Source organism: Aotus nancymaae, unplaced genomic scaffold (genome assembly GCF_030222135.1).
Source record: "Aotus nancymaae isolate 86718 unplaced genomic scaffold, 86718_ANA_hifiasm-v0.15.2.pri h1tg000040l, whole genome shotgun sequence".
Lineage (NCBI taxonomy): Eukaryota > Metazoa > Chordata > Mammalia > Primates > Aotidae > Aotus > Aotus nancymaae.
In genome coordinates, this window is record NW_026988454.1 from 87,286,675 (window position 1) to 87,308,709 (window position 22,035).

The 22,035-nt window shown below is 39.9% G+C and overlaps 1 protein-coding gene across 5 annotated transcripts in view; it reads left to right on the top strand.

Annotated features, from left to right (window-relative positions):
• Positions 1-11,547, top strand: part of HMGN3 (high mobility group nucleosomal binding domain 3) — a 28,808-nt gene extending 17,261 nt beyond the window's left edge. Inside the window, exons 3-7 of one of the 5 annotated variants that reach the window (XM_012471794.2) lie at positions 4,160-4,189; positions 9,155-9,205; positions 10,401-10,514; positions 10,635-10,734; positions 11,066-11,547. In XM_012471794.2, coding sequence (XP_012327217.1) covers positions 4,160-4,189; positions 9,155-9,205; positions 10,401-10,514; positions 10,635-10,734; positions 11,066-11,079 — 309 coding nt within the window. In that variant the 3' untranslated portion in view covers positions 11,080-11,547. Of the gene's footprint in view, positions 1-4,159; positions 4,190-9,154; positions 9,206-10,400; positions 10,515-10,634 lie in introns of all 5 variants that reach the window. The other 4 variants (XM_012471795.3, XM_012471798.2, XM_012471796.3 and 1 more) reach the window with 4 other exon arrangements.
• The last annotated feature ends 10,488 nt before the right edge of the window (positions 11,548-22,035 follow it).

Genomic DNA, 22,035 nt, shown 5'->3' on the forward strand with positions numbered 1-22,035 from the left:
ATTGAGTATGGCACTATCTTGACGACAGTGAATGGATAACAGCTACTAAGGGGGATTCTATTTGAAAATCCTCTTCCACTGTCATGTTAGAATGCATTGTACAAAGGATAGTACTTCAGGGGAGTTGGATGGTAAATAACCAAAATAATATAGTCATTACAGTCAACAGTTACAAACCCTTTTACAAATCCATTATTTTGTCTGGTCTATATAGTATCTCTGAAAGGAAGGCAGATTATTCCTTAGCAAAAATGTATGAGCACCTATAATGTGCCAAGCACTGTTCTAGGCTCTCCAGATCCCACATTGTACAAAAGAAGCAAACATTCCTGCTTTCATGGAGCTTCCAGTTAGTGGGAGAGAGAGTAAAATAAAATGATTGAATATTAGCTATGAAGAAAAACAAAGCAAGGAAGGGGAATAGTTAATGTCAGAGAAGTGCTATTTTTGAGAACAGACTGGCAGATGTTATCCCTATTTTAACTAGAGCAAAGTTCTTAGACAAACATGATTTTCCCTGGGTGTTACAACTTGTCGATAGCAGAACCAGGAAAGAGATCTGAATCTCCTGCTCCAAAATCCTCTATCCCTATGGCCTTTTTGTGGCAGTGCTAAAAATCTGGTCATCCAGTATCCATTTTTCTGTCTTGTCTATTCCCAGCCAAGGATCTGAGGTACAGACTTTCCTACTTCCCAGTTTTGAAAAGAAGATAATTTCTTTTTAGGCTTTTTTTTTTTTTTAGAATCAAAAACAACTTGACTTTTGGGTTTTGCTTGGAGATACATGGTCAGGCTCAGGAGTAAAAAAATCTCAAAAATAAAAATACTCCCATATTTCTAATTGAGCAAAGTCCAGTGATTCCATTGAATCTAGCTATCACTGTCTAATTTGTCATTGGGAGATTAGACTTCTGCGTTGCTTCTGCAACCAGGACATTAAAGTAGATTTCATGTCTTTCAGAATAGGCTTCACCAGAATTTTTTCCAACCTAAAGGATGATCAGTTAATAAATGTTTATGGAATAATTCCATCGTGACCATCACCTGAATACCATAGTAACAAAGCATCACATTTGTCATATCTGTTTGTCATATTTATCAAGGATGGCTTTTCATTCTAAAAGCCCTCCCTCTCAGAGCTAGTAAAATAATTGGATATTGGCAATGAAGAAAAAGCAAGGAAGGGTAATAGAGAATGTCAAAGAAGTACTAACAAGTAGTCTCTGGACCACTTTTCCCAAGGATTCACAATTAAAAAAAAAAAAAATCAAGAGAAATTCTTAGTATCTTTTTTTTCTTTAGTAGTTCCACCCAGCAATCTGAGTCTCAAATGAATACTTCAGATGTTAGTGTTTTAAAAAGGAAAAAATAGCAGTCGAATCTATTTCATATCCAATAAAAATACTCTAATAGTTTATAGATTTTAAGGCTCTGAAAGCTGATGGAACTTTCCAGGAAGGTGTCCTTACTTGCATGCATAATCAGTACTGCTGAGTGAAAGGTTTGTCTCAGCCTCCCCTGTTTGCAGTGAAAGCGAAAAATGGTGGCTACTGGAAAAGAAAATGTAAGAAAGGTCTTTTTTTAATGGCATAGAAAAAAGAGCTGGTAAATTTTAGGTAGAAAGTCACGAAATGATTTTATAATAGAAGATAGGATTTTTAGGGACTTGCTGGTTTAGATAGCTTAGGCATTTTTTTATTTTTGGCATTAATTTCCTAGGCTTTTTATTTTGGAATTCCTGTACTGTACCTGAGTTTTTAAAAGGTATTCAGTCCTTTGGATCAGAACAGCTGTTAGGCCCTGCAAAGTAGTGCTTAGATAGGAATGTCTCTGGAAATCCCAAAGAGCTCTCTGACATTACTTGGTCTATTCAGTATGTTCAGGTGTTCACATGGAGAGGAACAACAGTGTCACAGTTGAGGAACTTGTCACATGATATTGCCTCACTTCATGGAGATTTTATTGAAGACTTCTAGATGGCAAATGGGGAGGCAGTTTTGAGTAATGGCTAACATGTTTGTGCCCCTTTCAGGCCTCAAACTAAAGAGTAACTGAGTAGTGGCTCCAGGACCTCTTCCCCTCCCCACAAGCTCACAGTTGCTGTATGTTTCTGGTGCTTACCCCTTCTGTTCATCTCAACACCTATTGAGGGTCCCCGTTGCATTTCGGAGCCATAGAAATGTAAGAGAAAGTGGTCCTGTGCAAGAAGGGATGGAGACCTGAGTCAGATAAAGTGAATATGAGGCAAGACCAACACGATGCACATGAGTTAACATCAAGTCATAAGGGAGTCAGATTAGGTTCATTCACCTCTCTTTAGCATGGAGAATGCCACTTTTGTCTTGGAAGATATTGTTCTGCCTGCTGTAGTTTATGAGACATTAGTAGTTCTTGAGGCCACACTGAAGCTTCAAAGCTGAGCTCTGTTGGGTAATTGGCAGGTGCTCTTTTCTCCTCTCTGCTCAGAAAGCACATTAAAAAAACACATGATACCCTTTTATTGCCCAGTTTACTTGATAATGTTGCCCTTTCTTCAGTATACTCGATACAGTTAACCGTCCTGTAAAAAGTATTATGAAAGTTGGATTCTGGTTCCCAGGGACTCATGGGTGCACTGTCAGGAATGCACCCTTGATAACCATAGCAGGCACTATGGTTCCTGTGGAGAATCTGACACGCACTTCTCCTATACTGATTCACAGGACTATGCGCTTAGCTGTACGTGCTTTTACTCTGTGCAGTGAGTGTATCCCACCTAACCACTTAACCTGCACAGTCTCCCATTCTCAGCACATTCTTCTCGCTGGCCTTAAGTCCAGTTCTGATCTTTCCTCAAGACCCCAGGGTTAAAAGTATTCATGGAGGCTGTGGCCCTTCATTTCCTTCTGTAGTTTAAAGAAAGATGAGTTTAGCTTCTCTGGCTATTTTCAGCAAGAAAGTTCTTAGATGTGGAGATGGCAAGAAATATTTCTTCCAGTTTGGCCTGACTGGCTGACCTTGACTGACCTTAGCCCCACTTCAAGAATTCCATGATTCCTCATAATTACAGCATGGATTCCTACTGACCATTTTTGCTGTCCCCCTTAGGAAAAATTATTTGAAAAATTTAAGCTATTGTAATGAGACATAAGTCTGCATGAGGCAGTGAATATTAGGAAAAGGATTGAATTCATTTATTCAGCAAATATTCTGAGTTTGTACTGTATATTGGGCAGTACACTACTGTACTGGAAATAGAGCAGTGAATTAAGCAGATAAAAAGTATGGGATATTTATTTCTGGAGCACTTTTTTTAAAAGGCAGTTATACTTTTAGAATGTGAAAGCCTTTGGGGAGCCACCTTAGGCTGGATGGTAAGTAGAATATCAATTTTGTGTGTTAATGCTGAAGTGCCTAGGACAGTTCTGTTATTGCTGAAGTGCCTAGGACAGTTTGCAGTGTCATTTGCTGTTAACTTGTAATATCCTTGAAGAAGAGAAGATTTTCCCCAAAAGATCAATCTCCACACAATTTCTCTGTAAATTTTCTAAAGTTTGAAGTTAAAAGAAAAAATATATACACTTTTAATTCTAGTTAAATCTTTGAACATATAGATAAATGTGTTTGTTTTGTTATAGGTCAAAAGAAGCCATTCTTGTTAACTGCCAAGATTTGTAGTCATTTTCGTTTCTAACATAGAAGCCTGAGGAACATGGGGAACTCCTGCTATTTTAGTTTCTACCCAATTGCATAAGTCTCTTCTTGTATTAACTTAAAAGCTTTAGTTCCATTTTTAAGGAGCTGGAGTCAGACTGAAGACTAGCTCTTAAGTAGCACCTCAATGTTCTTGCTGTTGATTTTGTCATAAAAGTAGACGTTTTAATTCGGGACAAAGCCTAAATTCATCTTCATTTCCTTTACTTATTCACCACACCCTTGGTTGGGAGTGGCCATTTATTTGAACAGTGTACCTACCCCTTTTTAGAAATACTTCCTCTTGAGTATCATGATGCCTAGGAAACTTGGAATATGTTTCACTGTGCTTACCTGGAGAAGGTGATGGGATTCATACATTATAGTCATTCAACAAAGTAAGGTATATTAAGAATAGATTTTTAAAAATCAACTTCGTTTTTTATAATCACCAAAAAATATGTATATGTTTCCATTCCCTTTGTAGCCCACAAGACGGTCTGCCAGATTGTCAGCGGTAAGTACCTTAGAATCTTCGGTGTTAGTTCATGTGAGTACATGATCCCTTTGTCCAAAGTGAAGCAGCAAAAGGAAGATTAAGATGGTTTCCCGTGAGTTTATTTTCTTTTTGAAAACTACCTAGGGTCCTCATGTCTAGCAAATTTGACCAGTGTTTGCCAAGCAATTCATTTGATCAAATGTGTCAAAAAAACAGTGGCTAGACCCATTACGAAGAATATAAAACAGGATGTTATTTGACATTGCTAGATCTCTGAAACAAAAGTAGTACATTAAGCAAAGTTCCAATCTTCAGATTCTACCTATGATGTACTGAAGTAGACAGAATTCTGATTCTCTGTTCACAACTCATACTTTAGAATGTTTATATGAGAATGTTCTGAAAGTTGTCTGAGTCCATATACTGTAGCCTCATTTCAGACCTAAAGAATCTTTGTAACAGTAATAATTCTGCTTTGCTATTTGGAGTCTCCTTCTGTGGGCCAGGAGATTCTTGCGGGGTAAGGATACAAGCTGAGATGGGCAGATATGGCTGAGCCTCTGAGGTGGACATCCTACAGCTTTTCCGTACCAGTATGTGCTCCTTACTAGCTCTTATGCTCTTCTCTTTTGCTGCCCTCCTAAGAGATTAGCTGGACTCTAGTGGAGGATTTTGGTTAAAGTTCCTGCAGCCCAGGCTTCCCACTGAGAAGGTAACGGGAAAGGCATTGACATTTTGGCTGATGCTGTATTAATATATCCCCATGCTAGTTATTACAAAAGTTTCATGCTACTTTGGCCTTCAGGAAAGCATGGATTTCATTCTCAACCCAAACCTGTGCCTGATACAATGTAGGGAATCAAAGCAAAAATGGATTTTAGGACCACTCACAAGTTCAGAAGTACAGCTGTTTGGTTCGGCTGAGCCAGTGTTTCACGAGTCTCTTAAGGAAGTTTATTAGTTCATTTTCACACTGCTGATAAATACATACCCAAGACCGAGGAATTTATAAAAGAAAGAAATTTAATTGGACCTAAAGTTCCATGTGGCTGGGAAAACCTCACAATCATGGCAGAAGATAAGGAACAAGTCACATCTTACGTGGATGGCAGCAGGCAGAGAGAGAGCGCTTATGCAGGGAAACTCCCATTTTTAAAACCATCAAATCTCATGGGACTCATTCACTGTCATGAGAACAGTGCAGGAAAGACCCACCCCCATAATTCAGTCACCTCCCACCGGGTTCCTCCCATGACACACAGGAATTGTGGGAGTTAAAATTCAAGATATGATTTGGGTGGGGACACAGCCAAAGCGTATCATTCCACCCCCAGCCCCTCCCAAATCTCATTTCCTCACATTTTAAAACCAATCGTGCCTTCCCAACACTCCCTCAAATCTTAATTCATTTCAGCATTAACTCAAAAGTCCAAGTCTCATTCAAGACAAGGCAAGTCCCTTCTGCCTATGGGCCTGTAAAATCAAAAGCAAGTTAGTTACTTCTTAGGTAAAATAGGGGTAGGGGTATGTTACCGGGTAAATACAGCTGTTCCAAATGGGAGAAATTAGCCAAAACAAAAGGGCTACAGGCCCCATGCAAGTCCAGAATCCTGCAGGGCAGTAACCTCTTAAAGCTCCAAAATGATCTCCTTTGACTCCTCCTCTTGCATCTGGTTCACACTGATACAAGAGGTGGGTTTCCATGGTCTTGAGTAACTCTACCCCATGGCTTTGCAGGGTACGGCCTCCCTCCCAGCTGCTTTCACAGGTTGGCATTGAGTGGCTGCAGGTTTTCCAGGTGCACAGTGCAAACTGTCAGTGGATCTACCATTTTGATGTCTGGAGGACAGTGGCCCTATTCTCACAGCTCCAGTAGGCAGTTTCCCAGTGGGGACTCTGTGTGAGGACTTCAACCCCACATTTCCCTTCTGCACTTCTGATAATGATAATGTCTTCAGGACATCAACACAGTTATTTAAAAGTGAAAAGGTCAGTTAGTTTGCTGGTGGTTTCAGGTAAAAACTGTCACACACTGTATTAATTGATTTTTTTCTTTCCCACTTTAACTGAGTTTCTCCATGTGGGCCCCGCCCCTACAACATCTGCCTGGGCAACCAGTCGATTCCATACATCTTCTGAAATCTAGGTAGAGGTTCCCAAACCTCAGTTCTTAGCTTCTGTGCTCCTACAGCCTCAACATCACACACAAGCTGCCAAGGCTTGGGGCTTCCACCCACTGAACAATAGCCTGAGCTGTACCATATCCACTTTTAGTCACAGCTAGAGTGGCTGGGACACAGGGTACCAAGTCCCTAGACTGCACACAGCAGAGGGACCCTGGGTCTGGCCCATGAAACCATTTTTTCCTTCTAATCTTCTAGGCCTATGATGGGAGGGGCTGCTGCAAAGGTCTCTCATATGCCCTGGAGACATTTTTCCCATTGTCTTGGTGATTAACATTTGGCTCCTCATTACTTATGCAAATTTCAGCAGCCAGCTTGAATTTCTCCTCAGAAAATGGGATTTTCTTTTCTATCTCATTGTCAGGCTGCAAATTTTCCAAACTTTTATGCTCTGTTTTCTGTTTAAAACTGAATGCCTTTAACAGCACCCAAGTCACATCTTGAATGCTTTGCTGCTTTGAAATTTCTTCCACCAGAGACCCTAAACCATCTCTCTCAAGTTCAAAGTTCCAGAAATCTGTAGAGCAAAGGCAAAATGTTGCCAGTCTCTTTGCTAAAACATACCTTTGCTCCACTTCCTAACAAATTCCTCATGTCCATCTGAGACCACTTCTGCCTGGATTTCATTGTCTATATCATTATAAGCATTTTGGTCAAAGCCATTCAACAAGTCTCTAGGGAGTTCCAAACTTTCCCACATTTTCCTGTCTTCTTCTGAGCCCTCCAAACTGTTCCAACCCAGTTCTAAAGTCGCTTCCACATTTTCAGTTATCTTTCAGCAGTGATCTGCTCTTCTATTAGTAATTTACTGTATTAGTCCATTTTCATGCTGCTGATAAAGACATACCTAAAACTGGACAATTTACAAAAGAAGTTTAATTGGACTCACAGTTCCATGTGGCTGGGGAAGGCTCATAATCATGGAGAAAGGCAAAAAGGAGCAAGTTATGTCTTATGTGAATGCTGGCAGGCAGAGAGAGAGAGCTTGTTCAGGGAAACTCCTGTTATTAAATTCATCAGATCTCTTGAGACTCATTCACTATCACAAGAAAAGCACAGGAAAGACCCACCCCCATAATTCAATCACTTCCCACTAGGTTCCTTGCACGGCACATGGGAATTGTAGGAGTTACAACTCAAGATGAGATTCGAGTGGGGACACAGCCAAACCACTATCTTCCTGATAACAGGAAGAGATTTCAGTCACTAGGAGGATTTAAGAGCTAGGGGTGTTGTTGTGAATCTCTAGGCAGGTAAAGAAATAGATCTTGTAAGTCAAATGAAAACCAAAATCTAAAACAAAGCTTTTCCTGAGCACCAGAAACTGGCAATATAAGCACCTTCCACTGAGATCATTCCTTGTGCTACTGAAACAGAGCCTCCTCAGAGGCCAGCAGGATTACAGACTACAAAACCTCATTTCCTGGTCCTATCAAAACGCTTGAATGCTGGGTCAGAGGGAAAGGTCTATCCTACAGAAAATAATATAAAAGTAAATTGTTTACTGTAAATGGAGAAAACATGTATATTAATACAATATATCAAAGCTTAGGGTGACAAAATTTTTCAAATTCTGAAAATATAAGAGCCATGAAAGCTGCTGTATTTGGGCTGCAGATTTAGGGTGATAAGAAGATTAATAAAAACATTTCTTACTTTTCAAGCTCAATTTTCTTTTTTTTATTTGAAAGGTCATTTCTAACAGCCAGTCTTCTGGAATGGAACTGTCTATAATTTCACTTTATGCCCTTGATGAAAAGGGCCAGATTCTGTACAAACCTGAATTACCTAGAGGCACTAGAGAGGAACATGTATTTTTCTCCATGGGGGAGACCCTGGCCAGTGTTTTCTATTTTAAAACCATTCTTCTATTGCCAGGAGATATGTATACTTTTTTCTAGTTCTATGAGAGAAATATTTGCCCTAAAATATCTACAGAAAACTCCTGGTTTGAACTGGTTATCTTTCCCAAGTGCCCCCATGTGCCACCTGGTCTCAGGCCCCTGGAAGCTGGCCAGGGCTGAAGCATTGTGTGGAGGAGGGACCATGGTCACACGCTGTGCACGTGCTGCTCATGGGGACTGCAGGACCACATGAGGCAGGAGAAAAATAGTTTCCTACAGGACTCTTTGGCTAATAATATCTGTGAAAATTTTTAAACTTTGGGAACTAACAGTAGACATTTTAGCATTATAATTATGTTCTCAATAAAAACCTCTAGAGACAAATGAGCCCAGCATCCGGTTAGGCAAGAGATTCTCACCTTGAGCTGGCAATGGAGAGAATAAAAGTAGGAAGAAGACTGGCCACAGAACTCGAAATCTACATCAGAAGTGGAAGGATTTGAAAGTGATTTTGAAATACTTCACAGGCAGCAGTCTTCATTACCAGTTGGACTTTGCTAGTGATTGTGCTATGATTTCTAGACTGTTAGGAAGGCCAGTGCAACTGAATTCATTGAGTCCTTTGGCCATAGGCCTGAGTCATTCCTCTTGCTGCTGCACTGTGATAAAAGGAGGAACAGACACATTGGAGATAGAAGCTTAGACCTGTTCCCGGAGAGCTCGTCTGGACTGGGGAATAAGGAGTCGGCTTTTCGGTCTCACCTGCGGTTCGCTTGTGAACCCAGGGTGAAAATAGTTATGAAGTGCAGAGATCTTTATAAGCTGTTACCTGCTGCTGAAAATAGGATGAAATACTTTTTAATGACCAAAGTCATGTCAAAATGGATAGTTGTCTTTGTTTGTTTGTGTTTCTTTTGGTGCCGACAGTATTTGTGTAATTAATATTATCTTTGCAGAAACCTGCTCCACCAAAACCTGAACCCAAACCAAGAAAAACATCTGCTAAGGTAAGAAATGCTGTTTCCCACTTTTGGCTTTTTAAACAATGAATAAATTATAATTCCCTACCTCAGAATCATTCAAGGAAAGGCCATATTTAATGATCCAAGCTAAAATGTACTGACCAGAAAACCGTTATCGCTGTTATGGGCTTTCTTAAAAGGCATAAAGCACAGTTTCTATGTTAATAGGAGTGTGTTTTTCATTTGGTCAGTGAGGCACAGGAAGTCAGAGATGTTGCTCTGAGAAGCCTCACGTCTGAAGGGGGTTTGGCAGCAGCCTCGTGAACATGCGGTTCACGTGGCATGCAGTGGGGGTGAGTTTCGGCCCTGGCAGCACTGCCCCACTGTGGGAGGAGTTCAGGAAGGGGCTTCTGACTTCATCTAACTGGATTTCACAGGCCAGTCTGAGGTCTAATAATAATAATAAAATAATGCCAGCAAGTAATACTAGCATTTATAAGGCCTTTATACTATGGCAGATATGGTTGCTTACTTTGCTCATATGACCCTCACATCAGCTCTATTGAAGTAGATACAAATATCCTGTTTTGCAGATGAGGAAACTGAAGTACAGATTTATTAGGGATCTTACCCTAAATGGCTTTTCTGCACTCTGCCCTTTGGTATTGTCTCATGTGAATTGTTTAAAAGTTATGTATGTAGTGGCATGAATAGGTGATTCCAGAAACATAATTCATTTTTGTTGTTAGGTCTTAAAATTAGGAACTTTTCTTCATCTGGGCTTCATTTCCTGACACCTTCCCAGCTTTCTAGTCATGCAAGCCATGTGAGGGGTTTCCTTGGAAAGCAGCAGCAGAGCCGCCCCCTGGCTGGGTTCTTCCCCACCTCTGCCTTTTCTTTCCCCAAGTCCTGCTGCTATTCTCTCCATGGCAGAACCACTTCTCCCCTTACTGGAGGGAGATCCACTGAACAAATCCAAAGCTAGGAGAGGAATCACAGATTGTGTTTTCCACAGAAGAGAAAGCACAGTGCAACCTGTTACTACATTTTCACAGAGATTCATATCTGTGCTGTGTAACTTAGTTGAAACCCAGCAAAACTGGGTTCCCATATCTCCATAAAGGCCACCACAGTGGTGACAGTTGTGCTTCACCTTGTGTTTGGACAGAGGCTGATTGATTTTAGCCAACATCACACTGTTTCTAACATTCTCTTTCCCTGTGTTTTGATCCTCTGTTAGAAAGAACCTGGAGCAAAGATTAGCAGAGGTGCTAAAGGGAAGAAGGAGGAAAAGCAGGAAGCTGGAAAGGAAGGTACTGCACCATCTGAAAATGGTGAAACTAAAGCTGAAGAGGTACTTTCCATAAATACCTCCCACTGATTGAATCAGTGCCTTTAAAGAAATTTCTCAATCCTTCAGCCGGTGATAGCACGTTCTTAATGTCTCTTTTTATTGCCTGTAATGTTATTGCAGATCCACATCTCTCGCTCAACTGTTAATGTCTCAACCTCCAGAGGTACCCCACCCAGCACACTGTCAGTAAAGGGGCAGATTGAAACAGTGAGAGTTAAGGGTACAGTAGAAAATTCTGCATGTTTGCAGTGACTAGAATCAGATAGTAGTGATGTGGTCTTTTTTTTTCTTAATTATTATGATGAAGAGTGGGAGCTTAACAGGTAAGGCTTCTGTGGTTGTTTGAAAAGCAGAAAGCAATGAACGCAACGAAGTGTTTGTGTAATATGTTCCTACCTTGCCTCTTTTTCACCCAGAGTTGAAATAGGTTTTGCAGTAAAGCTGGGGGGGGAAAAAAGAAAACAAATGTTCAAAACTGTGTGTGTTGGTGGGTGGAATTTCCTTTTCTTGTAGTAGTTTTAGTAGTAACTATTTTCCTTTCTTTTTCACAGGCACAGAAAACTGAATCTGTAGATAACGAGGGAGAATGAATTGTCATGAAAAATTGGGGTTGATTTTATGTATCTCTTGGGACAACTTTTAAAAGCTATTTTTACCAAGTATTTTGTAAATGCTAATTTTTTAGGACTCTACTAGTTGGCATACAAAAGTATATAAGGATGGACATTTTACCCTCTCATAGTCATGCTTTTTGGAAATTTACATCATCCTCAAGTAAAATAAATACCAGTTTAATATTGGAAGCTGTGTGTAAGATCGATTCAGCAGTCCATGCACTTGCTTTAAAATTTAGTCCTGTGCATACTGTGGTGTTTTTACTGTGCATATTTGAAATTTTCATGCAGTTTTTCTAGAGCAATAATCAGTGGTGCTTTTGTACCTAGGTTTTATGTGATTTTAATGAAACATGGATAGTTGTGGCCACCTGCTGACTATTTGTGGTTTAAAATAAAAGGTTTTCTTGTCTGCAAAATACCTGACTCTTAGTATCTTTACTGCATTTTGGGAGTGTTTCATTTTACTATTGGAGAAGATAAAAAGAATTGTGATAGACCTTGCCATAGCGATATCTCCAATACGTCAAATAAGATTGTTTCTTAATTTTCTGGCCTTTAACATTGTTACTATTTTAATTAAATCATCTATGAATGCTAATGTAGAAGAATTACATCTAATTCACTTTATCCAGAAGTGGCCAGCAATGATTACTGTGTAATAAAACTTCATAAAGCATTAATTTTTATAAGTCCTTATAAACAGGATATAGTTCTGCTAAATCAAAGCTAGTAAAAAAAAAAACAACATAAACCAGGGCTCTACTTTCAAAATAATAAATACTAAGTCACATTTGTACAAAATACTTTGCTATTCAGTTGAGGACTTCACAGCTTTGAAAGTGTTTTACCCAACATGAGCATGTTTCAGCCTTGCATCAGTTTGAGAATGGAGTTGGCACACGTATTATTAGAGCTCCTTTCTAGAATAAAAAATAGGGATGTGGAGTGTATTTGACTTACTGGAAGGAGAAAATCCAGGCTGGAGTCCTTTGAATTTTAAATAGTGTCTTTATGTCTATGAAAGGACATAGCAGCACCAGGAACAGAGGAGTTATTTTATACATGTAAGTTTTTGTTGTTTGCCACCTGAGAAGTTTGGTAACTGCATGAGCACCCCAGGAAAGCTGAATTCTGGGCATTTGGCTTAAATGAAAACTTTGATCTTTTAAGATGGCAAGTCGTGCCTGTGCTGCTCAGGGACTCCTGAAAAGAAGCTGTTGTTCCTTTGGGCCGTAGATGCTTTTATGTTGTGCTTATCAACAAAGACAAAATTCCTCCTCCAGATTATATTTTGGGGCTAAGAACTTAAACTCATCTCGTTGTCCCAAGTCTGTCATTAGTTGACTGCATATATCTACTATATTATATACAGAATAATCTTGTTCGTAGTTTACTTGGCTTCTGAGCATGAAACGTACCTTAATTTATGAGTTTTAGACATGCTAAAAACTACTTTACCTCAAAGAAAAGTATCTAGTATCCAGTGAATACTTTACACAAATATTTTCAGTATACAGTTAGTACTCAGTTGAAGTATATTGCTGACTGGTTTCCTGTCCAGAAGTGAACCATAAATTCAGTAGGTTTGCTTTTTAAAAAATTATATAAGTGATACCAGTAAATTTTTTATTTTAAAAAAGACCAGATACTACAGCAATACATAAAGCAAAAAGTCAAAATCTTTTTTACTCCCATTTCTACATCCCAGAGGTAATCACTACACACAGTTTTATCTTTCTTGTGTGTATGTGTGTGTGTGTGTGTGTATGTGTGTTATGGTTGGGATTATGTATACACCCATACGTAAGTATATATAATTTTTAGAAGAAGGAATCACTATCCTACTTTGAATTTATTCAATAATCTGTAGTTGGAGAAATAGATCATTTGTAATATTACAGTGCTGCCAATGATACTGCAATAAACATGCTTGTATGCAAAGCTTTGCCTACATATGTATTTCTTCTGCTCAACCAAATAATTTCCCAGAGGCAGAATATCTGAGTCAAAGGAAATTTGACATTTTGACTGCCACCCAAAAAGGTATACCAATTTCCAGTTCTATCAACACCATATGAACGCCATCTCTTCTTACCTTGGCCAGCACTCATTTTGGTCAGTCTAATAAATGAAAATGTGCCTCACCTTTAATTTTGAATTTGTTTTGTTACTAGTAAAATTGAACTTTTTCTGTTTAATGGTCATTTGAATTTCTTCTGTGAATTCTGATTTTGTCTGTTTTGCTAATGGGGAGTCAGTGTGGTTTTTTTGGTTTTTATTGTACTTTAGGTTCTGGGGTACATCTGTAGATCATGCAGATTGTTGCATAGGTACACACATGGCAGTGTGATTTGCTGCCTCCGTCACTCTGTCACCCACATCTGGCATTTCTCCCCATGTTATCCCTCCCTGACCTCCCCACCCTCCTACTATCCCTCCCTTGGCCCCCTGCAACAGACCCCAGTGTGTGATGCTCCCCTCCCTGTGTCCATGTGTTCTCATTGTTCAACACTCACCTATGAGTGAGAACATGCGGTGTTTGATTTTCTGTTCTTGTGTCAGTTTGTTGAGAATGATGGCTTCCAGAGTCATCCATGTCCCTACAAAGAACACGAACTCATCATTTTTTATGGCTGCATAGTATTTCATGGTGTATATGTGCCACGTTTTCCTTGTCCAGTTTATCGTCGATGGGCATTTGGGTTGGTTCCAGGTCTTTGCTATCGTAAACAGTGCTGCTGTGAACATACATGTTGTTGTGTCTTTATAATAGAATGATTTATAATCCTTTGGGTATATAACCAGTAATAGGATTGCTGGGTCAAATGGGGTTTCTATTTCTAGGTCCTTAAGGAAGTACCACACTGTCTTCCACAATGGTTGAACTAGTTTACACTCCCACCAACAGTGTAAAAGTGTTCCTATTTCTCCACATCCTCTCTAGCATCTGTTGTCTCCAGATTTTTTAATGATCACCATTCTAACTGGCATGAGATGGTATCTCAATGTGGTTTTGATTTGCATTTCTCTAATAATCAGTGGTGATGAGCATTTTTTCGTATGTTTGTTGGCCTCATATATGTCTTCTTTTCAAAAGTGTTGATATCCTTCACCTACTTTTGGATGGGTTTGTTTTTTTCTTGTAAATCTGTTTTAGTTCTTTGTAGATTCTGGATATCAGCCCTTTGTCAGATGGGTAGATTGCAAAAATTTTTTCCCATTCTGTTGGTAGCCAGTTCACTCTAATGGTTGTTTCTTTTGCTGTACAGAAGCTCTGGAGTTTAATTAAGTCCCATTTGTCTATTTTGGCTTCTGTTGCCAATGCTTTTGGTGTTTTAGTCATGAAGTCCTTGCCTATGCCTGAATGGTTTTTAGGTTTTCTTCTAATGTTTTTATGGTGTTAGGTCTTATGTTTAAGTCTTTAATCCATCTGGAGTGAATTTTAGTGTAAGGTGTCAGGAAGGGGTCCAGTTTCTGCTTTCTGCCCACTGCTAAACCAGTTTTCCCAACACCATTTATTAAACAGGGAATCCTTTCCTCATTGCTTGTTTCTGTCAGGTTTGTCAAAAATCAGATGGTTGTAGATGTGTGGCATTGCCTCCAAGACCTCTGCTCTGTTCCATTGGTCTGTATCTCTGTTTTGGTACCAGTACCATACTGTTTTGATTACTGTAGCGTTGTGGTACACTTTGAAATCAGGTACCGTGATGCCTCTGGTTTTGTTCTTTTTGCTTAGGATTGTCATGGCTATGTGGGCTCAATTTTGGTTCCATATGAAGTTTAAGGTGGTTTTTTCCAGTTCTGTGAAGAAGGTCATTAATAGCTTGATGGGGATAGCATTGATAAATTAATTTGGGCAGTATGGCCTTTTCATGATACTGATTCTTCCTAACCATGAGCATGGAATGTTTCTCCATCTGTTTGTGTCCTCTTTTATTTCCTTGAGCAGTGGTTTGCAGTTCTCCTTGAAGAGGTCCTTTACATCCTTTGTTAGTTGTATTCCTAGGTATTTTATTCTCTTTGTAGCAATTGTGAATGAGAGTTTGCTCATAATTTGGCTCTCTGTTAGTCTGTTATTGATGTATAGAAATGCTTGTGATTTCTGCACATTGATTTTATATCCTGAGACTTTGCTGAAGTTGCTTATCAGTTTAAGGAGATTTTGGGCTGAGAAGATAGGGTCTTCTAAATATATAATCATGTCATCTACAAATAGAGACAATTTGACTTCTCCTTTCCTAATTGAATGCCCTTTGTTTTTTTTTTCCTTGCCTGAATGCTCTGGCTAGAACTTCCAATACTATATTGAATAGGAGTGGTGAGAGAGGGCATCCTTCTCTAGTGCCAGATTTCAAAGGGAATGCTTCCAGATTTTGCCCATTCAGTATGATATTGGCCGTAGTTTTGTCGTAAATAGCTTTTATTATTTTGAGATATGTTCCTTCAATACCTAGTTTATTGAGAGTTTTTAGCATAAAGGGCTGTTGAATTTTGTTGAAGGCTTTCTCTGCATCTATTGAGATAATCATGTAGTTTTTGTCTTTGGTTCTGTTTATGTGGTAGATTACATTTATAGACTTGCGTATGTTGAATCAGCCTTGTATGCCCAGAATGAAGCCTACTTGATCGTGATGGATAAGCTTTTTGATGTGCTGTTGCAATCCATTTGCCAGTATGTTATTGAAGATTTTTGCATCTATGTTCATCATGGATGTTAGCCTGAAGTTTTCTCTTTTTTTTGAGTCTCTGCCGAGTTTTGGTATCAGGATGATGTTGGTCTCATAAAATGATTTGGGAAGATTCCCTCTTTTTGGATTGTTTGGAATACTTTGAGAAGGAATGGTACCAGCTCCTCTTTGTACGTCTAATAGAATTCAGCAGTGAACCCATCTGGATCTGGGCTTTTTTTCGTTGGTAGGCTATTGCTGCCTCAACTTCAGCCCTTTTTATTGGTCTGTTCAGGGTTTCAATTTCTTCCTGGTTTAGGCTTGAGAGGGTGCAAGTGTCCAGGAATTTATCCATTTCTTCCAGGTTTACTGGTTTATGTGCATAGAGTTGTTTGTAGTAATCTCTGATGGTAGTTTGTATGTCTGTGGTGATATCCTCTTTTTCATTTTTTATTGCATCTATTTGATTCTTCTCCCTTTTCTTTTCTATTAATCTGGCTAGTGGTCTGTCTAGTTTGGTGATCTTTTCAAAAAAACAGCTCCTGGATGTATTGATTTTTCTGAAGAGTTTTTTTGTGTCTCTATCTCCTTCAGTTATTCTCTGATCTTAGTAATTTCTTGTCTTCTGCTAGCTTTCAAGTTTTTTTTTTATCTTTCTCCTCTAGCTCTTTCAATTTTGATGATAGAGTGTCGATTTTAGATCTTTCCTTGCTTCTCATGTGGGCATTTATTGCTATAAATTTCCCTCTAGACACTGCTTTAAATGTGTCCTGGGGATTCTGGTACGTTGTGTCTTCGTTCTCATTGCTTTCAAATAACATCTTTATTTCTGCCTTCATTTAATTGTTTATCTAGTCGACATTCAAGAGCCAGTTGTTCAGTTTCCATGAAGTTGTGCAGTTCTGAGTTAATTTCTGAACTGCGAGTTCTAATTTGATTGCCCTGTGGTCTGAGAGACTGTTATGATTTCTGTTCTTTTGCATTTGCTGAAGAGTGATTTACTTCCAATTATGTGGTCAAATTTAGAGTAGGTGCAATGCGGTGCTGAGAAGAATGTATATTCTGTGGATTTGGTGTGGAGATTTCTGTAGATATCTATTAGGTCCGCTTGGTCCAGATCTGAGTTCAAGTCCTGGATAGCCTTGTTAAGATCTCATTGATCTGTCTAATGTTGACAATGGAGTGTTAAAGTCTCCCACTATTATTGTTGGGAGTCTAAGTCTCTTTGTAGATCATTAAGAACTTGCTTTATGTACCTGGCTGCTCCTGTATTGGGTGCATGTATATTTAGGATCCTTAGTTCTTCCTGATGCATTGATCCTTTTACCATTATGTAATGCCCTTCTTTGTCTCTTTTGATCTTTGTTGCTTTAAAGTCCATTTTATCAGAGACTAGGATTGCAACTCCTACTCTTTTTGCTCTCCATTTGCTTGATAAATCTTTCTCCATCCCTTTATTTTAGCCTATGTGTGTCCTTGCACGTGAGATGGGTTTCCTGAATACAGCACCCTGATGGGTCTTGACTTGTTATCCAATTTACCAGTCTGTGTCTTTTGATTGGGGTATTTAGTCCATTTACATTTAAAGTTAATACTGTTATGTGTGAATTTGATCCTGCCATTTTGATGCTAACTGGATGTTTTACCTGTTAGATGACACATTTTCTTCATTGTGTTGATGGTCTTTACCATTTGGTGCATTTTTGGAATGGCTGGTACTGATTGTTCCTTTCCTTGTTTAGTACTTCTTTCAGGAGCTCTTGTAAGGCAGGCCTGGTGGTGATGAAATCTCTCAGAAATTGCATGTTTGTAAAGGATTTTGTTTCTCCTTCACTTAAGAAGCTTATTTTGGCTGGATATGAAATTCTAGGTTGACAAGTCTTTTCTTTAAGGATGTTGAATATTGGACCCCACTCTCTTCTGGCTTGTAGGGTTTCTGCTGGGAGATCCACTGTGAGTCTGATGGGCTTCCCTTTGTGGGTAACGTGATCTTTCTCTCTGGCTGCGCTTAGCATTTTTTCCTTCATTTCCACCCTGGTGAATCTGACCATTATATGCCTTGGGGTTGCTCTTCTTGAGGAATATCTTTTGTGGTGTTCTCTGTATTTCCTGGACTTGTATGGTTGTCTGCCTTGCTAGTTGGGGAAGTTCTGGATAATATCCTGAAGAGTGTTTTTCAGCTTGGATTCATTCTCTCTGTCACATTCAGGTACACCTATCAAATGTAGATTAGGTCTTTTCACATAATCCCATATTTCTTGGAGGCTTTGTTCATTTCTTTTCACTCTTTTTTCTCTATTCTTGCCTTCTCATTTTATTTCATTGAATTGATCTTCAATCTCTGATATCCTTTCTTCTACTTGGTCGATTCAGCTATTGAAACTTGTGTATGCTTCATGAAGTTCTTGTGCTGTGTTTTTCAGCTCCATCGAGTCATTTATATTCGTCTCTAAGCTGTTTATTCTAGTTAGCATCTCATCTAACCTTTTTTCTAGGTTCTTAGTTTCTTTGCATTGTGTTAGCACATATTCTTTTAGCTCTGAGAAGTTTGTTATTACCCACCTTCTGAAGCCTGTTTCTGTCAATTCATCAGATTCATTCTCCATCCATCTTTGATCCCTTGCTGGTGAGGAGCTGTGATCCCTTGGAGGAGGAGAGGCGTTCTGGTTTTTGGTGTTTTCATCCTTTTTGCACTGGTTTCTTCCCATCTTAGTGGCTTTATCTACCTGTGGTCTTTGTAGTTGGTGACTTTCAGATGGGGTCTCTGAGTGGACATCCTTTTTGTTGATGTTGAAGCTATTTCTTTCTGTTTCTTAGTTTTCCTTCTTACAGGCCCCTCCACTGCAGGACCACTGGAGGTCCACTCCAGAGCCTGATCACCTGGGGATCACCCACAGGGGCTGCAGAATAGTAAGGGTTGCTGCCAGTTTCTTCCTCTGCTATCCTTGTCCCAGAAGGGTACCTGCCAGATGTCAGCCTGAGCTCTCCTTTATGAGGTGTCTTTTTGTGTATACGGGGGTCGGGGAGCTGCTTGAGGAGACAGTCTGTCCCTTATAGGAGCTCAAGTGCTGTGCTGGGAGCTCCGTTGCTTTGTGCATAGCTGCTGGGCAGGTACCTTTGAGTCTGCTGCAGTTGAACTCATAACCGCCTCTTTTCCCAGGTGCTCTGACCTAGGAAGGTTGGCTTTATTTATAAGTTCCTGTCATGCTGCTGCCTTTTTTCATAGATGCCCTGTCCCGCACGGAGTAGTCTAGTCACAGTCTTCCAGCAGAGGTGTTGTTGAGCTGCCTCAGGCTCTCCCCAGCTGCTGTGTGAACTGCCTCGCTAGCGGCGGACTGCCTCATTAGTTGGGGATGTCCTTCCCCCAACTAAGCCAGACCATCCTGGGTCCAGCTGCGCTTGCTGTGAAACTCTCAATCAAGAGCATTTCAGATTGCTTGTTTCGTGGGGGTGGTACCCGCCAAGCCAGATCTCCTGGCTCCCTGTCTCAGCCCCCTCCCTTTCAGTTGAATGGGTGGCTCTGTCTCCCAGGCATTCCAGGAGCCTGTCTAAAATGGCTGACCAGGCTTGTGTGAGTTTCCATGTGCCTACCCGGCACCGGCTGAAACCACCATGCTGAAAACTCGTGGTGCTTTTCAGCCCAGGAATCTCCTGGTCTGTGACCAGTGAAAACTTGTTTGTAAATGTGGTGAGCACTCACCCTCTGCACTGTTCTCGCTGGGAACTGCACTCTGGAGCTGTTCCTATTTGGCCATCTGGGGTCCTCCCCACAAAAGCTCAAGTCAGTGTGTTTTAAATCACTGTTACTCATAATGACCGTTGATGCTATTACTATTATTACTATTGGTAATAGCATCAAACACACAAAGATCAGGGGTTCTGTAGACTATTGCTGTCTACTTAAGTACAATATATGGATAGTATCATTGCCACATTGACAAAATAAATGGATACCATAGAGCCCACAGCTACCCAAAATAACCCAGAATCCCCAAATTGTCCCCTAGAACTTGAAGACTTGATGAGTATACTGCCAAATATAAGGACACACTACCTTCAACTACATGGAAGTTGTGGGAATCTCTATGCACTGCCCCACTGCTACCCCTTTGGTGAATTTATAGAAAATTAGAAAAAGGTTCTCCTTCTCCAACACACTTGTCTGCTAACTTGCTGGAGAATCATAAAGGCCCTATAAATCTACAGTCACTGAGTCAAATGGTGCCCCATGTAATTGAGTTGCACTATTTGTACACTTAAAATTTACTACAGACTTAAAATTCTCTGGAGGCTACCCCATGAATTCTGGTGCAGTAAGTGTGGGCATATGGCCACTGAAGGGCATGTGGCCCTAGAATATCCAATTACAAGTTCTGTGAAAAGTTAATCTGAACCAAAAGTCATGACACAATGGTTTAACAAAAGGTGAACCATCCCATAAAATCTTAAATGTATGTTTACATAATTAAGAAGTTTGAAACAGGTATGAAATGAAGGTTTCTATCCCCATATTTTAGGGGACATAACTGTTGGTTAGAGGTACAAATGCTTTCCCTTAGGTTGCCAAAAATAGCGGGCTGTCTCAAATCAGCTATCACATGCTAACATATCTCTTCTTTGAATGCTTTTCCCTTAGTCATGAGTGCCAAAATTGTATTATTTTCTATTTACATTTTATCCAGAATATTGATTTAAAATCTTTAGGATGGTTATAATGATTAGGATAATAATAGCCAGCGTGTGTTTAACATCCTATAACAAACACTTTACACAAATAATTTTAATTTGGGAGAAAATTATTTAATTAATTGTAATGTTCCTATCCCCTAGTAAAAATAAGCCCAACTTTACAACACCAAATACAGACTTAGGCTCACTTAAAGCCATAAAGGGAACTTTGTGATTATGCATCTCTTCCCTCATGGCAGAAGAGAAAGTCTTTGAAAGCTCAGTTTTAAAATGATATTTACGTGTATATCTTCATGACTTTAAATTATGCAATGATTTCTTAGGTATGATATCAAAAGCAAAAGAAGCCAAATGAAAAATAAGTAATTTAGGCTGGGATTACAGGTGGCTCACGCCTGTAATCCCAGCATTGTGGGAGGCCAAGGGCAGATCACCTGAAGTCAGGAGTTTGAGATCACCCTGGCCCACATAATGAAACCCTGATTCTACTAAAAATACAAAATTAACCAGGTGTGGTAGCACATGACTGTCGTTTCAGCTACTGGGAGGCTGAGTCAGGAGAATGGCTTGAGCCAAGGAGGTGGAGGTTGCAGTAATCTGAGATCAGGCCATTGCACCCCAGCCTTGGCGACAGGAGCAAAACTCCATCTTGAAGGAAAAAAAGGCAAAAGATTTCAATAGCCATCACTCCAAAATTGGATATGAATGGCCAATAAGCACATGAAATATGAGAGGATAGTCAACATCGGTAGTAGGGAAATGAAACTGAAAATCATAATGAGGAATCACTTTATACCTACTGGGATGGCTATTATAATAATTTTAGAGGAAAAATAGTACTGGAGAAGATATAGAGAGATTTGAGCCTTTGTTCACTGCTGGTGGGGCTGTAAAATGGGAAGCCTCTTTAGAATACAGTTTGGGCCGGGCGCGGTGGCTCAAGCCTGTAATCCCAGCACTTTGGGAGGCCAAGGCGGGTGGATCACGAGGTCAAGAGATCGAGACCATCTGGTCAACATGGTGAAACCCCGTCTCTACTAATACAAAAAATTAGCTGGGCACGGTGGCGCGTGTCTGTAATCCCAGCTACTCAGGAGACTGAGGCAGGAGAATTGCCTGAACCCAGGAGGCGGAGGTTGCGGTGAGCCGAGATCGCGCCATTGCACTCCAGCCTGGGTATCAAGAGCGAAACTCCGTCTCAAAAAAAAAAAAAAAAAAAAAAGAATACAGTTTGGCAGCTCCTCAAAAGTTAGACAGTTACCATGTGATCCAGCAATTCCACTCCTAGGTACATACCCAAGAGAACTGAAAGCATATGTTCACACAAAAACTTGCACATGAATGTTCATAGTAGCATTCATAATAACCAAAAAATGGGAACCAGTCCAGATGTTCATCAGCTGATGAGTGCATAAACAAATATAGTATGTCTGTAAAGTGGAATAGCCAAAAACAGGAATGAAATATTGATACATGTTGCCACACAGATAAACCTTGGAAACAAAATGCTAAGAAGCCAGACATAAAAGGCCACATATATGAAATGTC